Below are 22,725 nucleotides of genomic sequence, written 5' to 3'. Positions count from 1 at the left end.
ACTCACTGCGTTGCTCTTGTGAGTTTTTTTTTTTTTTTTTTTTTTTTTTTTTACCGTAAATCATGGCATGCATGCGCCCTATGATGCGGTGCGCCCTATGTGTTTATTCAATGTGTGTATTCAAAATAGACCCCGCAGTTGTGTCACGTTCGGGAATGGAGCAGGGCGACCAAATGTGGCTTGGACCAGGGTTTATTGTGGGAAAAGGGTGTTGGAAGAGAGGATGAGGGGAACTGGCAAACTAACTTGACTTGCAGAAGCTAAGTCCAGGAGTAACAGAAAGCCAAACAGAACAAACTCACAGAGACAAACAGAAACTAACAGACACAGAGACTAAACTAACAGAAACAGAGAGCAACAGAAACAGAGAGACAAAGACAAACAACAATCCGACAGGGAGTGACACGCAGACAGGACTTAAATACATGACAGGTAATGAGAGGCAGGTGATTAAACTGATCATGGGCAGACACAGGAGGGGAGGAGCGAGTACACCGAGATGCGAACAGAAACCATGACAACACTAACACAAGGAAACGAACGGAGACAGGTCGTGACAAATTGAATTTGCGCCTTTTCACCCGAAGCGCCTCATGGTGCGGAAAATACGGTACTCTATGCATTACGTACAGTCCTTTGATTGGTTTATCGCCCGATCTACGAAAAACATAATGTCTTCTGATTGGTTCATCTACATATGTGGAGGCAGCCACACAACATTGACAGATTTTGGAATTCGGTCCACGAAAAGCGCACCTTATTAAATGGCGTGCCTTCAGTTTTTGAGAAAATTAAAGGCTTTCAAGTGCGCATCATGGTGCGTAAAATACGGTACATACATATACATCCATCCATCCATTTTCGGAACCGCTTAGTCCCCATGGGGGTCGCGGGCGTGCTGGAGCCTATCTCAGCCGTCAACGGGCAGCAGGCGGGGGACACCCTGAACCGGTTGCCAGCCAATCGCAGTGCACACAGAGACAAACAACCATCCGCACTCGCACTCACACCTAGGGACAATTTGGAGTGCTCAATCGGCCTACCAAGCATGTTCTTGGGATGTGGGAGGAAACCGGAGTGCCCGGAGAAAACCCACGCGGGCCCGGGGAGAACATGCGAACTCCACACAGGGAGAGCCGGAGGTGGAATCGAACCCGCACCCTCCTAACTGTGAGGCGGACGTGCTACCACCGAGCCTGTACAGCCTGTATATATATATATATATATATATATATATATACGTATATATGTGAATGTGAATAAAAGTTATTAGAAGTGTCTTTTTCGTTGTCATTCAGAAATTCCTAGCCTAAATTATAATTAAAGTTGTCATTTTATAAAATGACTGTACAATACAATATATGTTGCGATGCAATATGATAAGATGCCGTTCAAGTGCCATGTGAACTGTATGTATTGTGTGTGTATATATATATATACACTACCGTTCAAAGGTTTGGGGTCACATTGAAATGTCCTTATTTTTTAAGGAAAAGCACTGTACTTTTCAATGAAGATAATTTTAAACTAGTCTTAACTTTAAAGAAATACACTCTATACATTGCTAATGTGGTAAATCACTATTCTAGCTGCAAATGTCTGGTTTTTGGTGCAATATCTACATAGGTGTATAGAGGCCTATTTCCAGCAACTATCACTCCAGTGTTCTAATGGTACAATGTGTTTGCTCATTGGCTCAGAAGGCTAACTGATGATTAGAAAACCCTTGTGCAATCATGTTCACACATCTGAAAACAGTCCTGACCTTCCTGTGAGCAGATTGAGTTTCTGGAGCATCACATTTGTGGGGTCAATTAAACGCTCAAAATGGCCAGAAAAAGAGAACTTTCATCTGAAACTGGACAGTCTATTCTTGTTCTTAGAAATGAAGGCTATTCCATGCGAGAAATTGCTAAGAAATTGAAGATTTCCTACAACGGTGTATACTACTCCCTTCAGAGGACAGCACAAACGGAGAGTCGAAAAAGAAGTGGGAGGCCGCGTTGCACAACTGAGCAAGAAGATAAGTACATTAGAGTCTCTAGTTTGAGAAACAGACGCCTCACAGGTCCCCAACTGGCATCTTCATTAAATAGTATCCGCAAAACACCAGTGTCAACATCTACAGTGAAGAGGCGGCTGCGGGATTCTGGGCTTCAGGGCAGAGTGGGAAAGAAAAAGCCATATATGAGACTGGGCAACAAAAGAAAAAGATCAAGATGGGCAAAAGAACACAGACATTGGACAAAGGAAGACTGGAAAAAAGTGTTGTGGACAGATGAATCCAAGTTTGAGGTGTTTGGATCACAAAGAAGAACGTTTGTGAGACGCAGAACAAATGAAAAGATGCTGGAAGAATGCCTGACGCCATCTGTTAAGCATGGAGGAGGTAATGTGATGGTCTGGGGTTGCTTTGGTGCTGGTAAGGTGGGAGATTTGTACAGGGTAAAAGGGATTCTGAATAAGGAAGGCTATCACTCCATTTTGCAACGCCATGCCATACCCAGTGGACAGCGCTTGATTGGAGCCAATTTCATCCTACAACAGGACAATGAGCCCAAACACACCTCCAAATTGTGCGAGAACTTTTTAGAGCAGAAGCAGGCAGCTGGTATTCTATCGGTAATGGAGTGGCCAGCGCAGTCACCAGATCTGAACCCCATTGAGCTGTTGTGGGAGCAGCTTGACCGTATGGTACGCAAGAAGTGCCCATCCAACCAATCCAACTTGTGGGAGCTGCTTCTGGAAGCGTGGGGTGCAATTTCTCCAGATTACCTCAACAAATTAACAGCTAGAATGCCAAAGGTCTGCAATGCCGTAATTGCTGCAAATGGAGGATTCTTTGACGAAAGCAAAGTTTGATGTAAAAACAATCTTATTTCAAATACAAATCGTTATTTCTAACCTTGTCAATGTCTTGACTCTATTTTCTATTCATTTTATAACGTTTGGTGGTGAATAAGTGTGACTTTTCATGGAAAACGCAAAATTGTTTGGGTGACCCCAAACTTTTGAACGGTAGAAAAACAACTTTTTGTTTTTCTACCGTTTTTTCTTTTGTTATACGGCTGACTAGCTCAATCAGTAAGTGACATGACTTACAAACGGAAGACCCGGGTTCGATTCCCGGCAGGGGCACAATATGAGCAATGAGCGATTACCTTACCAACAGTCAGTGTGGGTCCTTAGGCAAGACCCTTAACGATACCGCCTACCTCAGAGATAATGAGAGTACAAGAAACGAAAGACATGCCGGCTCAGACGTCGCCCGGACAAACAAGGTCTGCGTCAGGTGCTGGGGAACCAGAGCACCCTGATGAAAAATGGGCTACTGGAACAAGACACAAATGGGCGAGATGCGAGAATAAGGATCTGTTGGAATGCTACTACTCCAGCAACCCGAGCGAGAGGGGTTACATGCGGAGAATGCGGGAACAATGGCAACTTCAATACCCACAGTCAACACTATCGGCCAAGCAACTAGTAGCTCAATGTTCCAATATCCATAAACGGCACCTGCTATCACACCTCGAGATTGATGAGATACAACACAAATGCCATAACGAAGGCCAACCAGAGCACCAGGTCAGAGACGAGTTAAATCCATGTAAAAGTCCAGAGGTTGGGTACGAAACCCCAATAAGCATAATCAAGCTGAACGAGGCAGCAACTGACCTGAAGAACAAGATCACGGTGAGAATGAATGCTCGGGAACCTAGACACACACTGCAGAGGCTAAGTGAAGTACCCTTAGAAAGTCTCCTAGAAGATGTGAATGCAGCATTGACAACAATTCCTACGGCTACCATCACTGAAACCATAGCTGATATACACCTTAGCAGCAGTGATCCTAGAAATGCTTGGCTACAAGAAGAATGACCATATGCGACCACAACAGTGCCCACCATGGAAGAGAAGGCTGGAGGCCAAAATCAAGATAGCACGGAGAGAAGTGAGCCAAATGACAGAGGCCCAGAAAGGTGCAATGAAAAAGCAAGTTCCCAAGAAATACAGCCAGATGCCCATACCTGAAGCACTCGAAACTGCCAAACAAAGACTCCAAGCCTTGGCCAGCCGCCTAAAGAGGTACACAAGAGAGAATGAAGCCAGACGAATAAACAGGTTGTTCACAACACAACCAGCGAAAGTGTACGCTCAGTGGCAGGGGAATAATAGCAGAGCAGACCCACCAAGGCTGGAAACTGAACAGTACTGGAAGGATATATGGGAGCGGGAGGCATCACATAAGAAGGATGCACAGTGGCTGGTGGCTCTGAGAAAGGACCACAGCAAGCTCCCTGAACAGAACCCAGTAACCATCACAGTGGCAGACATCCAGAGAAGAGTCTCAGGAATGAAAAACTGGACAGCACCAGGTCCTGACATGATCCACAGCTACTGGCTCAAGAAACTTACAACTCTCCATGAGCGCCTGGCAGCACAAATGAACCAGCTGCTAAGGGATGGGACTCACCCTGAATGGCTAACCCAAGGGCGTACGATCCTGATCCAGAAGGATCCATCAAAGGGTACAGTCCCATCCAACTACCGGCCAATCACCTGCCTCTCCACAACATGGAAGCTGATGTCGGGCATAATATCAGATAAGATCAGCAGGCACATGGATCAATACATGAGCACTGCTCAGAAAGGGATTGGTAAAAATACCAGAGGAGCAAAACATCAACTCCTGGTGGATAGAACAGTCACCCAAGACTGCAGAACTAGACGTACCAACCTGAGCACTGCCTGGATTGATTACAAGAAAGCATATGACTCAATGCCACATACTTGGATCACTGAATGCTTGAGGCTGTACAACATCAATGGGACTCTGAGAACCTTCATCGCCAACTCGATGAAACAGTGGAAAACCACACTTGAAGCCAATGGCAAGCCACTTGCACACGTGACCATCAAATGTGGTATATACCAAGGAGACGCTCTGTCCCCAATGCTGTTCTGTATAGGACTGAACCCCCTCAGCCAAATAATCAACAAGACGGGCAATGGATACCAACTCAGGAATGGGGCCACCATCAGCCACCTCCTCTACATGGATGACATAAAGCTGTACGCTAAGAACGAGCGGGACATTGACTCCCTGATCCACACTACCAGGATCTACAGCTCTGACATCGGAATGTCATTCGGACTTGAGAAATGTGGCCGCATGGTGACTAAAAGAGGAAAGGTAATCCACACAGAGGGGGTCTCACTCCCAGAAGGAACAATAGCAGACATTGAGGACAGCTACAAATACCTTGGAATTCCACAGGCAAATGGCAACCTTGACGAGGAAACAAGGAAAGCAGCCACAGCCAAATACCTCCATCGAGTAAGGCAAGTCCTAAGAAGTCAGCTCAATGGCAAGAACAAGTCCCTAGCCATTAACAGCTACGCCCTACCAGTAATCAGATACCCTGCAGGAATCATACGGTGGCCAAAGGAAGATATACAGACCACAGATATCAAGACACGGAAGCTCCTAACCATGCATGGAGGGTTCCATCCCAAGTCCAGCACCCTGAGACTGTACACTAGCCGTAAAGAAGGAGGCCGAGGACTAGCGAGCGTGAGAGCCACTATCCAAGATGAAACATCCAAGATCCATAAGTACATCAGGGATAAGGCCCCAACGGATCACGTGCTCAGTGAATGTCTCAGACAATGGGCATCAAAGGAAGATGAGGTGCTGGAGGGACCATCATGGGAGGACAAGCCCCAACATGGGATGTACCACCAAAACATAGCTGAAGTAGCTGATATCCAGAAATCCTACCAATGGCTAGAAAGAGCTGGTCTGAAGGACAGCACAGAGGCACTGATCCTGGCTGCACAAGAACAGGCCTTGAGCACCAGAGCAATAGAGGCCCAAATCTACCACACCAGGTGTAGATTGTGCAAAGAAGGTCCTGAGACAATCCAGCAGGGTGTAAGATGCTGGCAGGTAAAGCATACATGGAGCGCCATAACCAAGTAGCTGGAATAGTGTACAGGAACATCTGTGCAGAGTATGGATTGGAAGTCCCAAGATCCAAGTGGGAAACACCTCCAAAGGTGGTAGAGAATGACCAAGCCAAGATCCTCTGGGACTTCCAGATCCAGACAGACAGAATGGTAATGGCGAACCAACCGGACATTGTGGTGGTGGACAAAGAGCAGAGGAAAGCCGTTGTGGTTGACATAGCCATCCCACATGATGGTAACATTAGGAAAAAGGAACATGAGAAACTTGAGAAATATCAAGGGCTCAGAGAAGAGCTGGAGAAGACCTGGAGAGTTAAGACTTCAGTGGTACCTGTGGTCATTGGAGCACTAGGGGCAGTAACCCCCAAACTGGAGGAGTGGCTGAAACAGATCCCAGGAAAAACATCTGACATCTCAGTCCAGAAAAGTGCAGTACTAGGAACAGCAAAGATACTGCGTAGAACCCTCAAGCTCCCAGGCCTCTGGTAGAGGACCCGAGCTTGAAGGGAAAAAGATACCACCCACGGGGGGTGAGGAAAAAGTTTTGTTCGTTCAAAAGTTCGACCCCAAACTTTTGAACGGTAGTGTATATATATATATATATATATATATATATATATATATATATGTGTGTGTGTGTGTGTGTGTACAGCCTGTACAGGCTCGGTGGTAGCACGTCCGCCTCACAGTTAGGAGGGTGCGGGTTCGATTCCACCTCCGGCTCTCCCCGTGTGGAGTTTGCATGTTCTCCCCGGGCCCGCGTGGGTTTTCTCCGGGCACTCCGGTTTCCTCCCACATCCCAAGAACATGCTTGGTAGGCCGATTGAGCACTCCAAATTGTCCAAGTTTGCCCACCCCTGAGATAGATGGATACTCGATAGATGGATGCTAGATAGATGGATAGATACTTTATTGATACCCCGGGGGGAAATTCAGGAGCCAGCAGTTAGACACAGAAATACACAGATAAACAGATAAACAATACTAACATCGATAACAGAAGATAGCTTAATATTAATAAATAATTAAATAGATCAAATAAATAAATTAATGGATCAAATAAATGAACAACAAACAGTGTTACGACCGTGAGCGTGCCCCCAACCCCCGCGACGAGTTAAAAAGTCCCGCGGCATAGGGAAGGAATGAACCCCTCAGCCTTTCCGTGGAGCAAGACGGTGTCAGCAGCCTCTCACTGAATCTACTCATCCACCCAATGATGATGCTGTACAGTGGATGTTCGTGGTTGTCTTTGATTGACAGCAGCCGAGCCAACACCCGCTGATCTGCCACAGACGCCAGACCAGGTAGCTTCGTGCCTACAACAGAACCCCACTTCTTCACTAGTTTGTCCAGGCGGGAGGCATTCCTCTTCTTGACGCCACCCCCCCAGCACCAGTCCATCTCTAATACAGCCAACAATAGCAGTATCATCCAGCACATGGTAGAACTCAGAGCTGTACTGGAAGTCAGAGATGTACAGGGTGAACAGGAAGGGAGAGAGCACCGTTCCCTGCGATCCTCCCATGCTGCTTCTCACCATGCCTGATTCACAGCCTCCCATGAGCACATACTGAGGTTGCCCGTAAAGAATCTGAATCGAGGGCATTTAACAGAGCCGCATTGAAATCATTTATGAGATTAAAAATTGCGGCATTATAAGAGGGAAATGCGGCAGTTGCTAGAGGCAGTAACTCGGAGAGCGCAGTCGTGGTTACGGAGTTAATATTACGGCTGCTGTAGCTTTGATTGGTTGATCAGATCTCGTACCCATGGGAGGATTTTTGGACAATATATGAGTGGGATATTCCAAGCCTGGCATTACGTTTGAAATGTTTATTAACGCAGCAGGAGGAGACAACCGTAGGAATTTGATCGTTTATATTTGGCACACACGTACTATTATTAGGAGCGAGCACCATACCATCAGTGAGACCGGTCAGAGAGGAGTAACTAGACTTGTCTACTACCTCAGTAGAAATTATGTCAGTGTATGTTCTCAAACTGTGACACTCTAATCTACACAAAGAGCTATGTGCATGATACGAGTCTAGCCTAGCGCTGGTTAAGTTTAACTTAACGGACTCCAAACCCATCCTAACAGGTGGCCCGGCCACCTGTGACCAGGCCTGCTATAAAGTGGATTGTCATGAACGGCTCGAACAGTAATCTATGTTCCTAGAAAGAGTGATGGCGCCTTCACGGTTAAGATGAAGGCCGTCCAGCCTCAGCAGGTCGGTACGGGCCCAGATCTACAAACTGAAATCCCTCATTCTTCCAGAAACCAGCCATCCACTGATTAGGCAAGAATAATCTGCTAAACCACTCATCATTGCCTCAAGGGGCCAGAGACAATTACTCCATTCCGACTCATCTTTCTGGCGAGATCACAAATCGCTATATTTTCCTTTGGGTTCTCTGATTGCCTCATCCTAGTATCATTGGAGCCTACGTGTATCAATATATTCGAATGACGAGTGTTGTTGGTGCTGCGCTGTTGATTAGGCATATTGCAAGCCAGCTCCCCAAGGTTAGATTTAATTTCGAGTGCTCTGGCTCCAGGGAAACACATTACTGTAAATGGATTTTTAAGCGAGATGTTACGGGCCACCTATGACCAAAGTGAGAGCGCCAGGAGACTGAGGTGGCTTGGGACGGCTATGCGTCTTAACAGGCTCATTGCTGTTAGCAAGCCGCTTGGTGATAATGGTAACTGGACTAGCAGGCTGATAGCAGCCCCCATTCGTGTCAGCCACATCTACGATTATCGGCTTGTAGCTGGCGGACACACTCCTCTAGCAGGGACAACCTTTCTAAAAGACAGGTGCAGGTGGTGCACAGAGGCTTGCAAACCGAACCTTTGAAAAAAAATTGAGAATCTAATAACGATTGACGATCGGACACTACAGAAAATACACCAGTAATGCCCAAATCTGTAAAAATAGCAAATAAGGCTGAAATATAAAGAGGGTCGCCGTACTGTCATCTGCCATCTTGAAATTTTGGGTAAAGAGCTGATCCTTCATACGTGGTCTCAATTTTCCGGTAAATAAAAGAGAATGTTGAGAATGAGAAACAGTAATTCCTCTTTTATCGCGGATAATTGGTTCCAAGGTGAAAATCCGTGATGTAGAGAAAATAGTTAAAATATACATAAAAGACTTTTATGAACCTTTATTGTATTTTTAAACACTGTATTGTACTTCACAATGCTTTTTTGTATTTTTAAACAGTTTTGTAAACATTTTAAAGTCAAACTGATTTTCATAAACATTCCTCTTTATTTAAATAAATAAGAAAATAAATAAGAGTAAATATACCGTAATTTCCGGACTATAAGTCGCGTTTTTTTTCATAGTTTGGGTGGGGGGGCGACTTATACTCAGGAGCGACTTATATATGTTTTTTTTCACAAATTTTTACTTGATCATTAAGACATCACTTACAAGTATAGTTGACCACTTCCCATGTTATTTTTAGTATAGTTGATCACTTCACATGCTTTTATATCTTTATCTTGAACATATTCAAAACATAAAAAATAGAGAAAACATCAAATAAAGCAATTAACACTTTAAAGCACCATATCCAAGTCCACTGTCTGCTGTATGTACACTTGCTCCATTTTTGCTCCTCTTATATTTATTATTATTATTTATTATTATTTGTTTATTTATCATTTATTCAACACTCTTATTTATTCATTGTTAGTGCCTTCTTGGTTTTTTTTGTGTTGCTTGTATGCATATGTGTACTATCTCACCGAGGGATAGTGGAAACGTAATTTCAATCTCTTTGTGTGTCTTAGTATATAAAAAAAAAAAAATCGACGATAAAGCAGACTTTGACTTTGATAAAACAACCAAAAAAATATATATTTTCAGACGAAACTGGATGAGGGCGCTCTAAATTTTACCGTTGGCCGTGACTCATCAACTGGGTGGGTTTAAGAAAAATGGCACCAAAAAGAAACTCATATTTTGCAAGTTACAAACTTCAAGTTGTAAAATATGCAGCTGAAAACAGTAATCGAGCAGCAGAAAGAAAGTTTGGAGAACCGTGATGTAACAATGGATTACTATTTCAAGTGACGTCAGTAGCGCGGCGCGCCGGTTGTTTACATACAAAGTGCCCACACAAGGACTACCGGCATCATTAGCGGTGATCATTTCTAAGTGACACGGAGGACAAAGAGTTTGAAGGAATTAAGGATTTGGAGTGACATAGAAGGTTTGAAAAACTATTATGGCTTTTACGCACGCCCGGTCTCCGCTTAGTCGGGGGCCGGCGCTCGGCCGAGTGGCTGTCCGCGAACGGTGCGCGGGGCTCGGACATGGCCATTACGCACGCCCGGTCTGTCTGGAAGTCCACGCCGCCACACGCTTGGAAGTTTGTTTTGTTTAATAAAGAGCCGTTTACCAAACCCACGTCTATCCTTGTACTTTGTTAACGCTACAATATAGTTGTATAGTAGATCTGTGGAATAAAGACGAGGCTGACGTCAGGGCGCACGCGCGGCGATGTTGACAAAGGACGAGGAATTTGATCGATGGATTTCAAGATTCAAGATTCAAGATTCAAGAGTTTTTTATTCGCCATGTTTGAGCGTGCCAAACAAGGAATTTGACTTCGGTAAATCACAGCCTCTGTTCAACATTTAGGTGACTAACAACAACACTCAGCACATGTGAAGAACGAAAGATATTCTCAAGCATCCCCAGATCTTAAACTCCCAAGAGGGCAAGGGAAAACTCAAAACTCCAGCTATGGGAAATGAGAAACCTTGAGAAAAGTCCACAGATGGGAGGGTCCCTCTTCTAGGATGACCAGGCTGCAATGGATGCAGAGAGGACACATAGTACAAACAGTGTAAACAAAAAAGGTGTGGAAAGCAGGATGTTATTGCACAGTAATGACTCTGAGACTCTAAGAGTGGTGTGAGTTCATCAGAGCGACAGCCTGGGGGAAGAAGCTGTCTCTGTGTCTGCTGGTTTTAGTGTACAGAGCTCTATAACGGCGTCCGGAGGGGAGTAGTTCAAACAGGCTGCAACCTGGGTGCGGAGGGTCTGTTGAGATGTTACTTGCACGTTTCCTGGTCCTGGTCAGGTACAAGTCTTGAATAGATGGGAGGTTGATTCCAATTATCTTTTCTGCAGTCCTTATTGTCCGTTGCAGTCTGTGCTTGTCTTGTTTGGAGGCCGATCCAAACCAGACAGTGATGGAGGTGCAGAGGACAGACTGGATGATGGCAGTGTAGAAGGTCTTCAGCAGCTCCCGCGGCAGGTTGAACTTCTTGAGCTGTCTCAGGAAGTACAGCCTCTGCTGGGCCTTCTTCCGGACAGAGTCTATGTGGCCGGTCCATTTCAGGTCCCGAGAGATTGTGGTTCCCAGGAACTTGAAGGTGTCTGATGAGAGAATAGTATTACTGCGGATAGTGAGGGGTGAAAGTGGTGAAGGGCCTCGCCTGAAGTCCACTGTCATCTCCACGGTCTTGAGCGGGTTCAGGTCCAGGTGGTTTTGGCTGCACCAGTGGACCAGCCGCTCCACCTCCTGTCTGTATGCAGTCTCATCACCGTTCTGGATCAGTCCGATGAGAGTGGTGTCGTCTGCATACTTCAGGAGCTTCACAGAAGAGTCACTTGCGGAGAAATCGTTGGTGTAGAGGGAGAAGAGCAGTGGGGAGAGGACGCACCCCTGAGGGGCTCCAGTGTTGGTAGTCAGAGTGTCAGATGTGATGCTCCCCAGCCTCACACGCTGTCTCCTGTTGGTCAGGAAGCTGGTGATCCACTGACAGGTGGAGGCAGGCACCGCGAGCTGGATGAGCTTCTGTTGGAGGATGTCAGGAGCGATGGTGTTGAACGCCGAGCTGAAGTCCACAAACAGGATCCTGGCGTACTTTCCTGGGGTGTCCAGGTGTTGCAGGATGTAGTGCAGACCCATGTTGACCGCATCATCCACCGACCTGTTTGCCCGGTAGGCAAACTGGAGGGGGTCCAGCAGGGGGCCCGTGACATCCTTCAGGTGGTTCAGCACTAACCTCTCGAAAGATTTCATGACCACAGATGTCAGTGCAACAGGTCTATAGTCATTCAGACCTGTGATGGCGGGCTTCTTGGCCACTGGAACGATGGTGGAGCTCTTGAAGCACGCGGGCACCTCACACAGCTCCAGGGAACGATTGAAGATCCGTGCAAAGGTGGGCGCCAGCTGCTCAGCGCAAACTTTCAAGCAGGAAGGTGACACGCCGTCTGGGCCCGGTGCCTTCCTGATCTTTTGTCTTCGGAACATCTGGCGCACTTCCTCCTCGCGAATCTGGAGTGCGGGCGCGGCCTCTGCAAGAGAGAGAGTCGGTGACCACGGTGATGGAGGTGTGGACAGAGCAGTTGTGGGGGGAGGTGAGTATGTGGATTGTGCTGCAGGAAGTCCCGTTGTGTGGGAAGACCGATCAAACCTGCAGTAGAACCTGTTTAGCTGGTTAGCGAGCCTTGGGCTCTCCACAGGACGGGGGGTTCGTTTCTTGAAGCCCGTGATGCTCTGCAGGCCTTTCCACACTGTTGAGGGATCAGGATTGGCAGAGAGGTGTCTCTCCAGGCTCTCCCCGTAACACCTCCTGGCTTTCCTGACCTCTCGGTTCAGTGTGTTTCTGGTCTGCTTGAACAGGTCCCGGTCGCCGCTCCTGTAGGCCTCCTCCTTGACTTTGCGCAGCCTCCTAAGGTTCGGTGTAAACCAAGGTTTGTCGTTGTTGTACGTGCAGAAGGTCTTAGTCTGCACACACAGATCCTCACAAAAACTGATGTATGATGTGACAGTGTCAGTGAGTTCATGCAAGTCTGAATCTGCAGCTTCGAAAACTCTCCAATCGGTGCAGTCAAAGCAGGCTTGGAGGTTCTGCCTTGACTCCACTGTCCACTTCCTGACAGTCCTTACCACAGGCTTAGAAGTTTTTAGTTTCTGTCTGTAGGCAGGGATCAGATGAACTAGACAGTGGTCCGAGAGTCCTAAAGCTGCACGAGCCACAGAGTGGTATGCATCCTTAATTACGGTGTAGCAGTGGTCCAGTGTCTGTGCCCCTCTGGTGGGACACGTTATGTGCTGTCTGTATCTGGGGAGTTCGTGTGCGAGGTTCGCCCTGTTAAGATCACCCAGAACAATGATTAGTGAATTTGGTAGAAGTTTCTCCATGTCTGTCACCTGGTCAGCCAGCATCTGCGTGGCTTCACTCGCACGTGCGTGTGGTGGGATGTAAACAGCAGCCATGACGATCGAGGAGAACTCCCGTGGTGAATAGAACGGCCGGCAGTTTATGAAAAGTGTTTCTAGGAGAGGGCTGCAAAACTCTTTCAACACCATGACATCGGTACACCAACGTTCATTAATGTAGAAACAGAGACCACCTCCCTTTGATTTTCCGGAGAAAAAAAAATGGAATTAATTAATTAATTAATGGAATTAAAGTGCACGGATGGTTTGATAATATTATTGGCTTGTATTATAGTTATTTGAAATATAGTTTATCTATCGTTATATGAGCCTGTGGAATATTTTGAAGTGCAAGCGCCCTCAGCCGTGCGCACCCATTGTTGACAAAGAACGATCGATGGATTTAATGAATTGGAGTGACACCGATGGTTTTATAAACATGTCATTCATGTAATAGTTGTCCTTAATCACTCTATATGTTATGTCAGGCCCCTTCTCAGCTCTTTGTTTGTGTTTGTCACGTTAGCATACCTATCGTTTAGCCTGTTGTTGCTATTTAATGAATTGGAGTGACACCGATGGTTTTATAAACATGTTATTCATGTAATAGTTGTCCTTAATCACTCTATATGTTACGTCAGGCCCGTTCTCAGCTCTTTGTTTGAGTTTGTCACATTAGCATACCTATCGTTTAGCCTGTTGTTGCTATTTAATGAATTGGAGTGACACCGATGGTTTTATAAACATGTTATTCATGTAATAGTTGTCCTTAATCACTCTATATGTTACGTCAGGCCCGTTCTCAGCTCTTTGTTTGAGTTTGTCACGTTAGCATACCTATCGTTTAGCCTGTTGTTGCTATTTAATGAATTGGAGTGACACCGATGGTTTTATAAACATGTTATTCATGTAATAGTTGTCCTTAATCACTCTATATGTTACGTCAGGCCCGTTCTCGGCTCTTTGTTTGTGTTTGTCACGTTAGCATACCTATCGTTTAGCCTGTTGTTGCTATCGTTTAGCCTGTTGTTGCTCGTTCATGACTGTTTTTGGTGTGGGATTTTGTCGAATAAATTGCCCCCAAAATGCGATTTATACTCCGGAGCGACTTATATATGTTTTTTTCACTTTTTGGGGCATTTTATGGCTGGTGCGACTTATACTCCGGAGCGACTTATAGTCCGGAAAATACGGTATTCGCACAAGACTTTTATGAACCCTTTAAAAAGCTTGATATGCCCTTCTGCTTCGATGACCCATGACGCCTTGCTGACCGGCTTACCTGTCTGCCGTCATTCCAGCCCTCCTTGTCTCCTTTAAACTTTGTGTGAGCCTGTGTTGCATTTAGTTGTCCTGCCTCGTTCGTGACAAAATGAAGTGCAAATCAGAGATGCTGCCGTTTCTGCTATCGCGAACGAAGTGGAAGAGATACCTAGTGCTACTGCGGGAGGCTGCGATAAAGTGTGGATGGAACTGCTCTTACAGTTCTAAGCCAATCAGCGGCAAGAAAAGAAATCAACATGTTCCCATTGGTCTCGGCTCCTCTACTGGCCAATAGTGTGCTGTAAAGTCATATGGGCAGTAAAATCCCCGCGCTCCAAGTGACGCTGCAAAAAGCTCTGATGTACCGAATATATCTGCAATATACTATATTTTCATAAAAACCCGCGATGCACCGAGGCCGCAATAAATGAACCACGAAGTAGCGAGGGGTGACTGTTTGCCCAAAATTAACAATGAACACAACTTAATGAATCAAATTACTGAATCACAGATTTGGGGCAAATATGTGTATGCATTATTCAAGCATAAATGTCTGCTCATACACTGTTAGTGAATAAGGCCCAGGTACACTTGCCACCAAATATTGTTGTTATGTTTTCAGAATTGTTGTCATATTAATCCCTTGTTCCTTGTTTTATTCTAGAAAAAAGAAAAACACATTAAATCACAATAGCATGTAAACCACATTTTTTGTTCAATTTCAGCATGGATTGCTGGCCTTCAAGTTTATCTTGGCATTCCTGGTTCCAAATGTTCCCGAACACATTCAGATCAAACTGGCTCGTCTGGAATTTGAATCAATGGAGGCCCTCAAAAAAAAAGGTAAAAAAAAAAAAAAACTGTTACTTTTTTCTTGCTTTCTGTCAGGATTTATGGGCTATTATTTAATTCTTAACGTTTGAGTATATTTTATCTTAAATATAATTCTGCAAACTATGTTTATGGACTGCTACCCATTCCTTCTGGTGTTGAGAACTGTCTTTGTACGGCTGGAATACAAATGTCCATCGTCGTGGTAATGCTAGCACTAGCCGGCTCCCTGGCAAAGCACTGTAGTCTCTAAACAGATCCGGCCGTGACCCGTTTCACTGCATGTGTATTACCATCTCCACAGGCTTTACCAACACTCTAGATCAGTGGTCCCCAACCTTTTTTGCGCCACGGATCGGTTACGTGTCAGAAATATTTTTGCGGACATGCCTTTATATAAATAAATAATACATTTATATAAATAAATCAATAATACATATAAAGTCAAAAGTTAAAAGTTAAAGTCCCAATGATCATCATCACACACACATCTGGGTGTGGTGAAATTTGTCCTCTGCATTTAACCCATCCCCATGTGATTTTGATCCATCCCCTGGGGGAGAGGGGAGCAGTGAGCAGCAGCGGTGCCGCGCTCGGGAATCATTTGGTGATCTAACCCCCGAATTCCAACTCTTAATGCTGAGTGCCAAGCAGGGAGGCAATGGGTCCCATTTTTATAGTCTTTGGTATGACCCGGCTGGGGTTTGAACCCACAACCTTCCAGTCTCCGGGCGGACACTCTACTACTAGGCCACTGAGCTGGTATATATAATAAATATATAAATACGATGAAATAAAATGATACGACTGATATAAAAAGTATAAATGACAAAAATAATACTCACCATTACGTTGAATTAGTGGGAGCACTGATCTTGTTTCTCAGAAACGACCTGGTCCCATATAGCCGTAATCGGAGACAATGACACCCGAAGTGATTAAGGTTTGTCTTTTAATGCAGGATGCTTGGGCTCCATGTGCTGAAGCAGTTTTGAATGCTTCATTGCCTGGTTAGTTAGCCTGTCGCCACATATTATGCAGAGTGGGCTTGGTCGCGTCAGAGTCACCTGTGGCAATAAATCCATATTTTAAGTAGGACTCCAGAAATGTTCTTTTAAATGCAGCTTTGCTTTTCTTAGAAGTCGTAGCCTTTTCTTCTTCCATCTCCTCATTGGGCTTTTTTCCCTTCCCGGAGAAGATTTCTAAACATCTCTGTTTCTTGCTCATTTTGCTTCCTTTGCGAGCTCGACTGAGATGACATGTCACATGAGCGAGATGAGCGTCTTGACCTAAACCTACGGATGTAATTGGGAGAGAATCGCCAATTTTTTATTGTATTTTCAAAATAAATTCTTACTCATTTTTGCTACCTTTGCGGGCTTGACTGGGGAAACATGTCATGTGACTGGGTCAAGTGTCTTGACCTAAATTAATTGATCGTCAATAACATTTTTTTTTTTCTGTGCGGCTTGGCGGCCCGGTACCAAGTGACACACGGACCGGTATCGGTCCGCGGCCCTTTGGTTAGGGATCCCTACTCTAGATGACTTTGTTTAGCCTCACCATTGGCACTGGCAGTCTGTGTTCCTCATTCAGCACCTACACAGATCATCTGCGGCACAACACCAGTCCAATGCTGCAAGCATCAGACCTCCCGTGACAACCCCACTCCATCCACTGTGGATCCAGCCACAAATTTCATCTGTTTTCTCACGACCACTGCACCACAACATCCCTGTGGTCTTCTGAGTGCCGTGATGCACAACAACCGTGTCACAAGCGTCATTGGACGACAGCTGCCGATGTACATATTGGAAAGAGCCAATGCACCATAAACTCTGGAGCGGATATCACGGTGCTCCGACCCCTGAATCAATGTGTCTCCCCTCATCATATCTCAGTCGAGCAACTGAACATACAATCATCAACAAATAAAGCTGGATTTGTCAGTCAGAATGTACAGGAAAAAGGCCTAGACATTATCTGTTCATTGTGCACTGAATGAGGCCTGGTTCTTAGATTACAGTTACCTAGATAAGGCACGGACCACAGGCTAGGGAGGTGGCCTGCCTTTTCAAATGTTGGGCTATATACAGTGATGTTTGCATGGGTGTTCACACACGTGTGCGTGTTTTGCATATAGCTATACGTGCACTGTATCCCACATCAGAATACTCGCCAAATGACGACGAATCAGCCAAACTGCGGCAGAAAGCACACACTGCGGTGGCTTTTGAAGAGGACTTCCATGTGTGTCGCGTACTCACAGTCATCTCCTATAAATTCACTTCATCGTTTTGCTCTACCGCACACACAAAGAACAATAGTTTGCTTGATTGTAAGCTGCTTGAAAGCCGGTCGCTTTCGTTCTCCCATGTTCCTAAACACCAATTGCCACTCAGTATGTGTATGCCCGGGCCGGCAGTGACTTTTTAAGCGTACTTCTGTGTCTATCAAAGTCAAAGTCTCTTTATTGTCAATTTCTTCACATGCCAAGACACACAAAAAGATCGAAATTACATTTCCCACTGTCCCACGGTGACAAGCACACGATATACATACAAGTAAACAACACAAAACGTAAAAACAAGAAGGCACAAACCATGAATAAATAGGAACGAGAAATAAATAATAAATGAACAAATATCATAATAAATAAGAGGAGCAAAAATGGAGCAAGTGTGCATACAGCAGACAGTCAGAAAATAGCACAAAAGTACAGGATGTTACGCGGGGGGGGGGGGGGGGGAATTCAGGATCCTAACAGCCTGGAGTATGAAGCTGTTGGTGAGTCTGGTGGTGCGGGAGTGCAGGCTCCTGTACCTCTTCCCAGAGGGCAGAAGATCAAACAAAGAGTAAGCGGGGTGACTCACATCACTCACAATTGTGGCCGCCTTGCGGGTGAGGTGGAAGGTGTACATGTCCTTCAGGGAGGGTGTTAGAGATTTACTCACTCCAACTTATTTTGCAAGAACCGCTCGGGAGACAAGTAAGTCATTTTTGACACCTGCAGGTGGAGAGTCCATTCGTCGCTGTGCGTGCAGCGATGTTCGAACAGAGCTCTGGACTCTCCTTCCTGCAAGAAGATATTTATTAAGAGAAACAGAGTGGGGGTTGAGAGTTGACAGGTTTGGTGAACCCTCGGCCTCTGGTAAGATCAGAGCAGGGGGTGTTTTACGATGTTGTGGGAAACAGAACAACTTTGATTGCTTCCTCTGCAGCTGGTCAATCAAGCAGAGAATGCAACCACTTTATTTTACTGCGTTGTGAGAGCAAGACAAGATTGGTTAATCATTATAGTCTACATTCCAACATAATCCTATGATAAAGATACTCTGTAAAACCCTAACATCTCCCTCCTGTTTTATCATATTATGTCACCCCAAACAACAAAGACAAGTAAGAAAAAAACACATATATATGTATAATGAAGAAAGAAGAATAGGAAAAATAAAAAACAACAAACAATGATAGCAACACTTTCCAGTGAAGATGAGGCATTACCTTAATACCCCAGATCAAACTTATTGTGTAAGCGAAAAACCTGCTGGCCAGATGTTATTAGCAGGAAAATTCTTACACGGTCCCTTTGCCTAGGCGACCAGAATGCTATCAAATAAAAAATAAAAAGAAAAACAGAAACAGTACATCATTGTATCCATCACTTGCGAAGCATATTTGATGGTCAAATCAACAAGTTTCCGTAATACATGCTCAACAGAACAGCATCTACGCAATTCATGTCTCATTATCATTATCACATCTGTCACGTCTAAGAAGTTGTATATGTGCTCGCGTTTTCGTCAGCTGATGATGTTCTAGTCTGTAGGTGAGGTCTGTCACACACACTGGCGCACACACTCGTCTCCAGTTGGCAGGCAGCATCGGACAACTCTTGTGACCACAAAACCATGATCCATACTGAACAGGCACGTGCACTCATAGAATGCAGGTGAGGCAGTGCCTCTGAACTTCTGGATGAAGTAGGTCCCGTCCGATGGTGCAGCCATGTTGGTAGTAGAGCCCTTACACCTTGAAAACGGCTCTCTCATCCTGGCACACAGCGGTGATGTCCAAAGCTCCCATCCAGTTTCCTCCTGGTCGTCGTTAATGCATTTGTGGGTGCTGCAACCTTGGATGCAACATGTGTAGTCAGCAAGACTTGGAATGGTCCCTCCCGTCGTGGCTGGCCCAGTTCCTTCTTTTGATGACCTCGATGTAGACCTAGTCTCCTGGATTGATGGGGTTGTCGACCTGTGAGGAGGAAAGATCAAGCGGCAGTAAATTTGTCTTTGACACAGTTTGAGCGTCCTGATCATATAATCTGCCAAGGACTGCTCTTTATCTGTTGCTTGCAACTCTCGTAGTCAATTGTAGTGCCCATTTAACTGGTAAATAGGAGTGTTTGCGGGAAGAGTTTGAACACCTCCTAATGATTCCCTTTAACCAAAAACTGTTTATGACAGGGGCGTTCCCATTTTGCCTCCTGGTTTAAAAGAGATTGTCTTACCCATGCCTTCTTTCTCCTCACACGCTCGCACCCACACAGGGCGTGCACACACACACACACACACACACACACACACACACACACACTCAAACAAAGGGATTCTAATCCATCTCTCATGTAGCTTCTTTTGATAGAATCTCCTATCGGTAACTGTATAGCAGACGTTTTAGCATATAATCCCATACTCTGCTATCTCGCTTCTACTTTTTCATGTCGGTGCAGTCGTAGGTGGCCCCTATTGCAGTCATCGACTTGTTAACTGTCGCCTTGTGACTCCTATGCATGATTGTGTGAATGTCAAAAATTGAACGTACCTAACTTTCTGACCATCCAACCTCCACTGTGGTACAAAAAACCTTACTATTGTATTGAGTAGGTACATTGAGCAACCTAGCTTCCTCCTGACTGCCAAATGTCCTGTTCTAAAATTTATATAACTCGACCTCTACGTCTTAAGCTTGATGAGCCAAAATATCAGATCTTGCTCTTGTTGCCTACCGTTTTAGCCTATTTGTTTTATTCAAATCCGTTCAATCTCTGATTATAATGCTTTTCTCTGTAGCCCTAGTATTTTTCAAATTTTTATTTATTTATTTATCAAATCTCCTCAGTTCTGTCAAACTCAGTGCACAATGAACCTCCCTTCCACTTTGAACCAAGCTTCGCCAAATTTGGTAACGCCGTAGCAAGGAGTGCGATTTGGTTGTCGGACGCTCCAAGTCCATATCTTTTTGCCGCACTTCACCCTCTCAAATTGGTGTTCTTTTGTTGTTGCTTCAGAGCGACCCCATCCATCACTCTTGAATGAGTCCATTGTTCAAATGAGTCAATTTTCATCATTGTGAGTTCCTCCGCTTTTCACTGTCTTTTCTCGTCCCCGAGGATGTTGTCTGTCCTCCGGAGTGTACTTGCCCCTCTCCAAGCACAACAGTAGTCTTTTCTTGTCCTTCGCCAAAGGTCAAAGGTTCTTCAGAGCCAGGCACCATTTTGTAGTTGTTCACGGCTGCAGGCGAAGTCTCGGATTGGGTTTCAGGGACCCTGACACTGAGAATGACAGGCTGGGACATCAAACTTGTAAGACTATCTCCAAATGTAGCTGCTTCCATCAATTTGCTGGTAACGTTTGTTTACCAAACTTCAAATTCTTCTAATAACAGCGGTCTCATTTTTATATCGTAAATCCTGCAACTCATCCTATGTTTGAGCTACATTTTATCTATAGTTCCAATTTAATCGGACAGTATGTTGTCTTCAGTATCATTATTGAAAATCAACTCATCGAGGTCTGCTTTCCACATCAAGCCCTAATCTGTATGTCTTGACCTCTCACATGTTATTGTCATGCTTGCTCAAAAATGTGACTTAGAGTATGGTGCTGTGAATTCTCAATCTCACCAATGAAATTGGATCCCACCTCGTAGTTCTTATCGTTCTCATGTTCCTGTTAGCCTGCAATTGTCCAAATCAAAAATGTTTTCTTTTAACTGTCTTTCTTTTGAACCTCTAAATCTCTCGTGTTGCTAACCTATCTACACCAGAACAAAAAAATTTACCACAGTATAACACCAAATGTATTCGAAAATTCATTGTCATAAAGTGTTGTATTATTACTATCTTCCACTATCTGTCCTACTCACTCCCTCCTTTTGAGGCTTGGCAACGCCCATGCCTCACACCTTGACAAACTTTTTGGGGGAATGCATACGATTCCATCATCATTTAATTTGACTTTCTTTCCAAAACGCTTCTCAATTTCTCAGTTCACACATCTTCTACATGTGTTACTGGTTCTCCAGTTTTTTCTCTAGTTAATTATCAATCCAAAAGCTACGTGTTTCTTTCTAACATTCAACCTGCTCAAAATCACTCTTTCATCAAAGTCGCTCTAATAATTTTCTATAGTAGTCGCCAACGACTTCAACCATTCGACCTCTCATTCAGGCAATCATTCATCCATGCTCATCATATGCATCTCACACAGTCTCCAAAAAGGAGTCATATTGGTCCCAATTCATCCAAGCTCACCACACAACATTCATATATCATTTTCAACTCAGGTTTCCTGGTAGAACAATCCACCAGTCCAAAAAAAACTTAACTAAAACAAACAACTGGCAAATTAATCTGAATTTTTTTTTCTTTGTTTTTAAATTTGAAGAACTCAATCTCTCAGATTTAGCTTGCATTTAGAATTTTGTATAATCTTATAACACAACCAATCAATTATTCCTATTAAATGTAGCATTGCAAAATCTTAAATTCACAATTTAGCTCCTTCCAATTCCTGAAAGCATGTTCTGTTGTTCTTTTTTCTTCGAATTTCTCATGTGGGCTCGACACTTAACATGCACTAGTGTGGATTAGTTTCTGCTCGCAAACAGACTTCTCTCTTTTCCTCTCATTTTTTTTTTTTTTTTGTCAAATTGTTTCTGTTCTGCGGTGTAAATTGAATAGACAACAGTCTAGCAAATTTCTTTATACTAAAAGTTTAGCCAATCTTCATCAATTTGGGACTTTAACTTTAACTTTAACACATACGCACACACATGCACAGCTCTCGCGTGCGGAAGGTAGGTCTCAGCAACAATGATTCGTCACAGGCTGGCCATTTCCTGTGGTCGATCATGAGCTGGTCCCTCCCATGCACACGAGGACAGCACATTCTAATTTTATTTATTCATCTTCTAGAAGCAAGTTGCATTTCTTTACCACTTGATTTGCATATTTTAACTTTAGTGTAACACAATTTGAGCTCTAGTCATTTGTAATTTGGGCATACAAACAGCATTGTCATACTTCTTGGATGGACAAGACATCTAATAATCTAAAAAAAATTCTAATAATCTGACAATGACATGTTTTGCTGTCATATGGGCATCTATTCTTTCTTTCTCTGTATGAGCATAAGCGGTCAAAGAGGAGGAAGCTTGTCATGCTAAAAATTTGGCTTT

General features: G+C 44.5%; 1 protein-coding gene and 1 pseudogene across 15 annotated transcripts in view; one reads left to right on the top strand and one right to left on the bottom strand.

Moving 5' to 3' along the window:
- ano10a (anoctamin 10a) overlaps window positions 1-22,725 on the top strand; it is a 278,041-nt gene that overhangs the window by 230,971 nt on the left and 24,345 nt on the right. For 14 of the 15 annotated variants that reach the window (XR_015861422.1, XM_088390593.1, XM_088390588.1 and 11 more), the window contains one exon: window positions 15,159-15,276. The exons of the other annotated variant lie outside the window; for it this stretch is intronic. Coding sequence is in view for 13 of the 14 variants with exons in the window: in XM_088390593.1 (XP_088246719.1) it covers window positions 15,159-15,276 (118 nt within the window). In the remaining variant the exon portion in view is untranslated. The remainder of the gene's footprint in view (window positions 1-15,158; window positions 15,277-22,725) is intronic. 15 annotated transcript variants of the gene reach the window in all.
- Window positions 8,118-8,963, bottom strand: LOC148390273 (uncharacterized; annotated as a pseudogene).

This window comes from Syngnathus floridae, chromosome 11, assembly GCF_059516105.1.
Source record: "Syngnathus floridae isolate MCC-2025c chromosome 11, RoL_Sflo_1.0, whole genome shotgun sequence".
Classification (NCBI taxonomy): domain Eukaryota; kingdom Metazoa; phylum Chordata; class Actinopteri; order Syngnathiformes; family Syngnathidae; genus Syngnathus; species Syngnathus floridae.
Note: the sequence above shows the minus strand (reverse complement) of the source record. Positions and strands in the feature narration are given on the sequence as shown.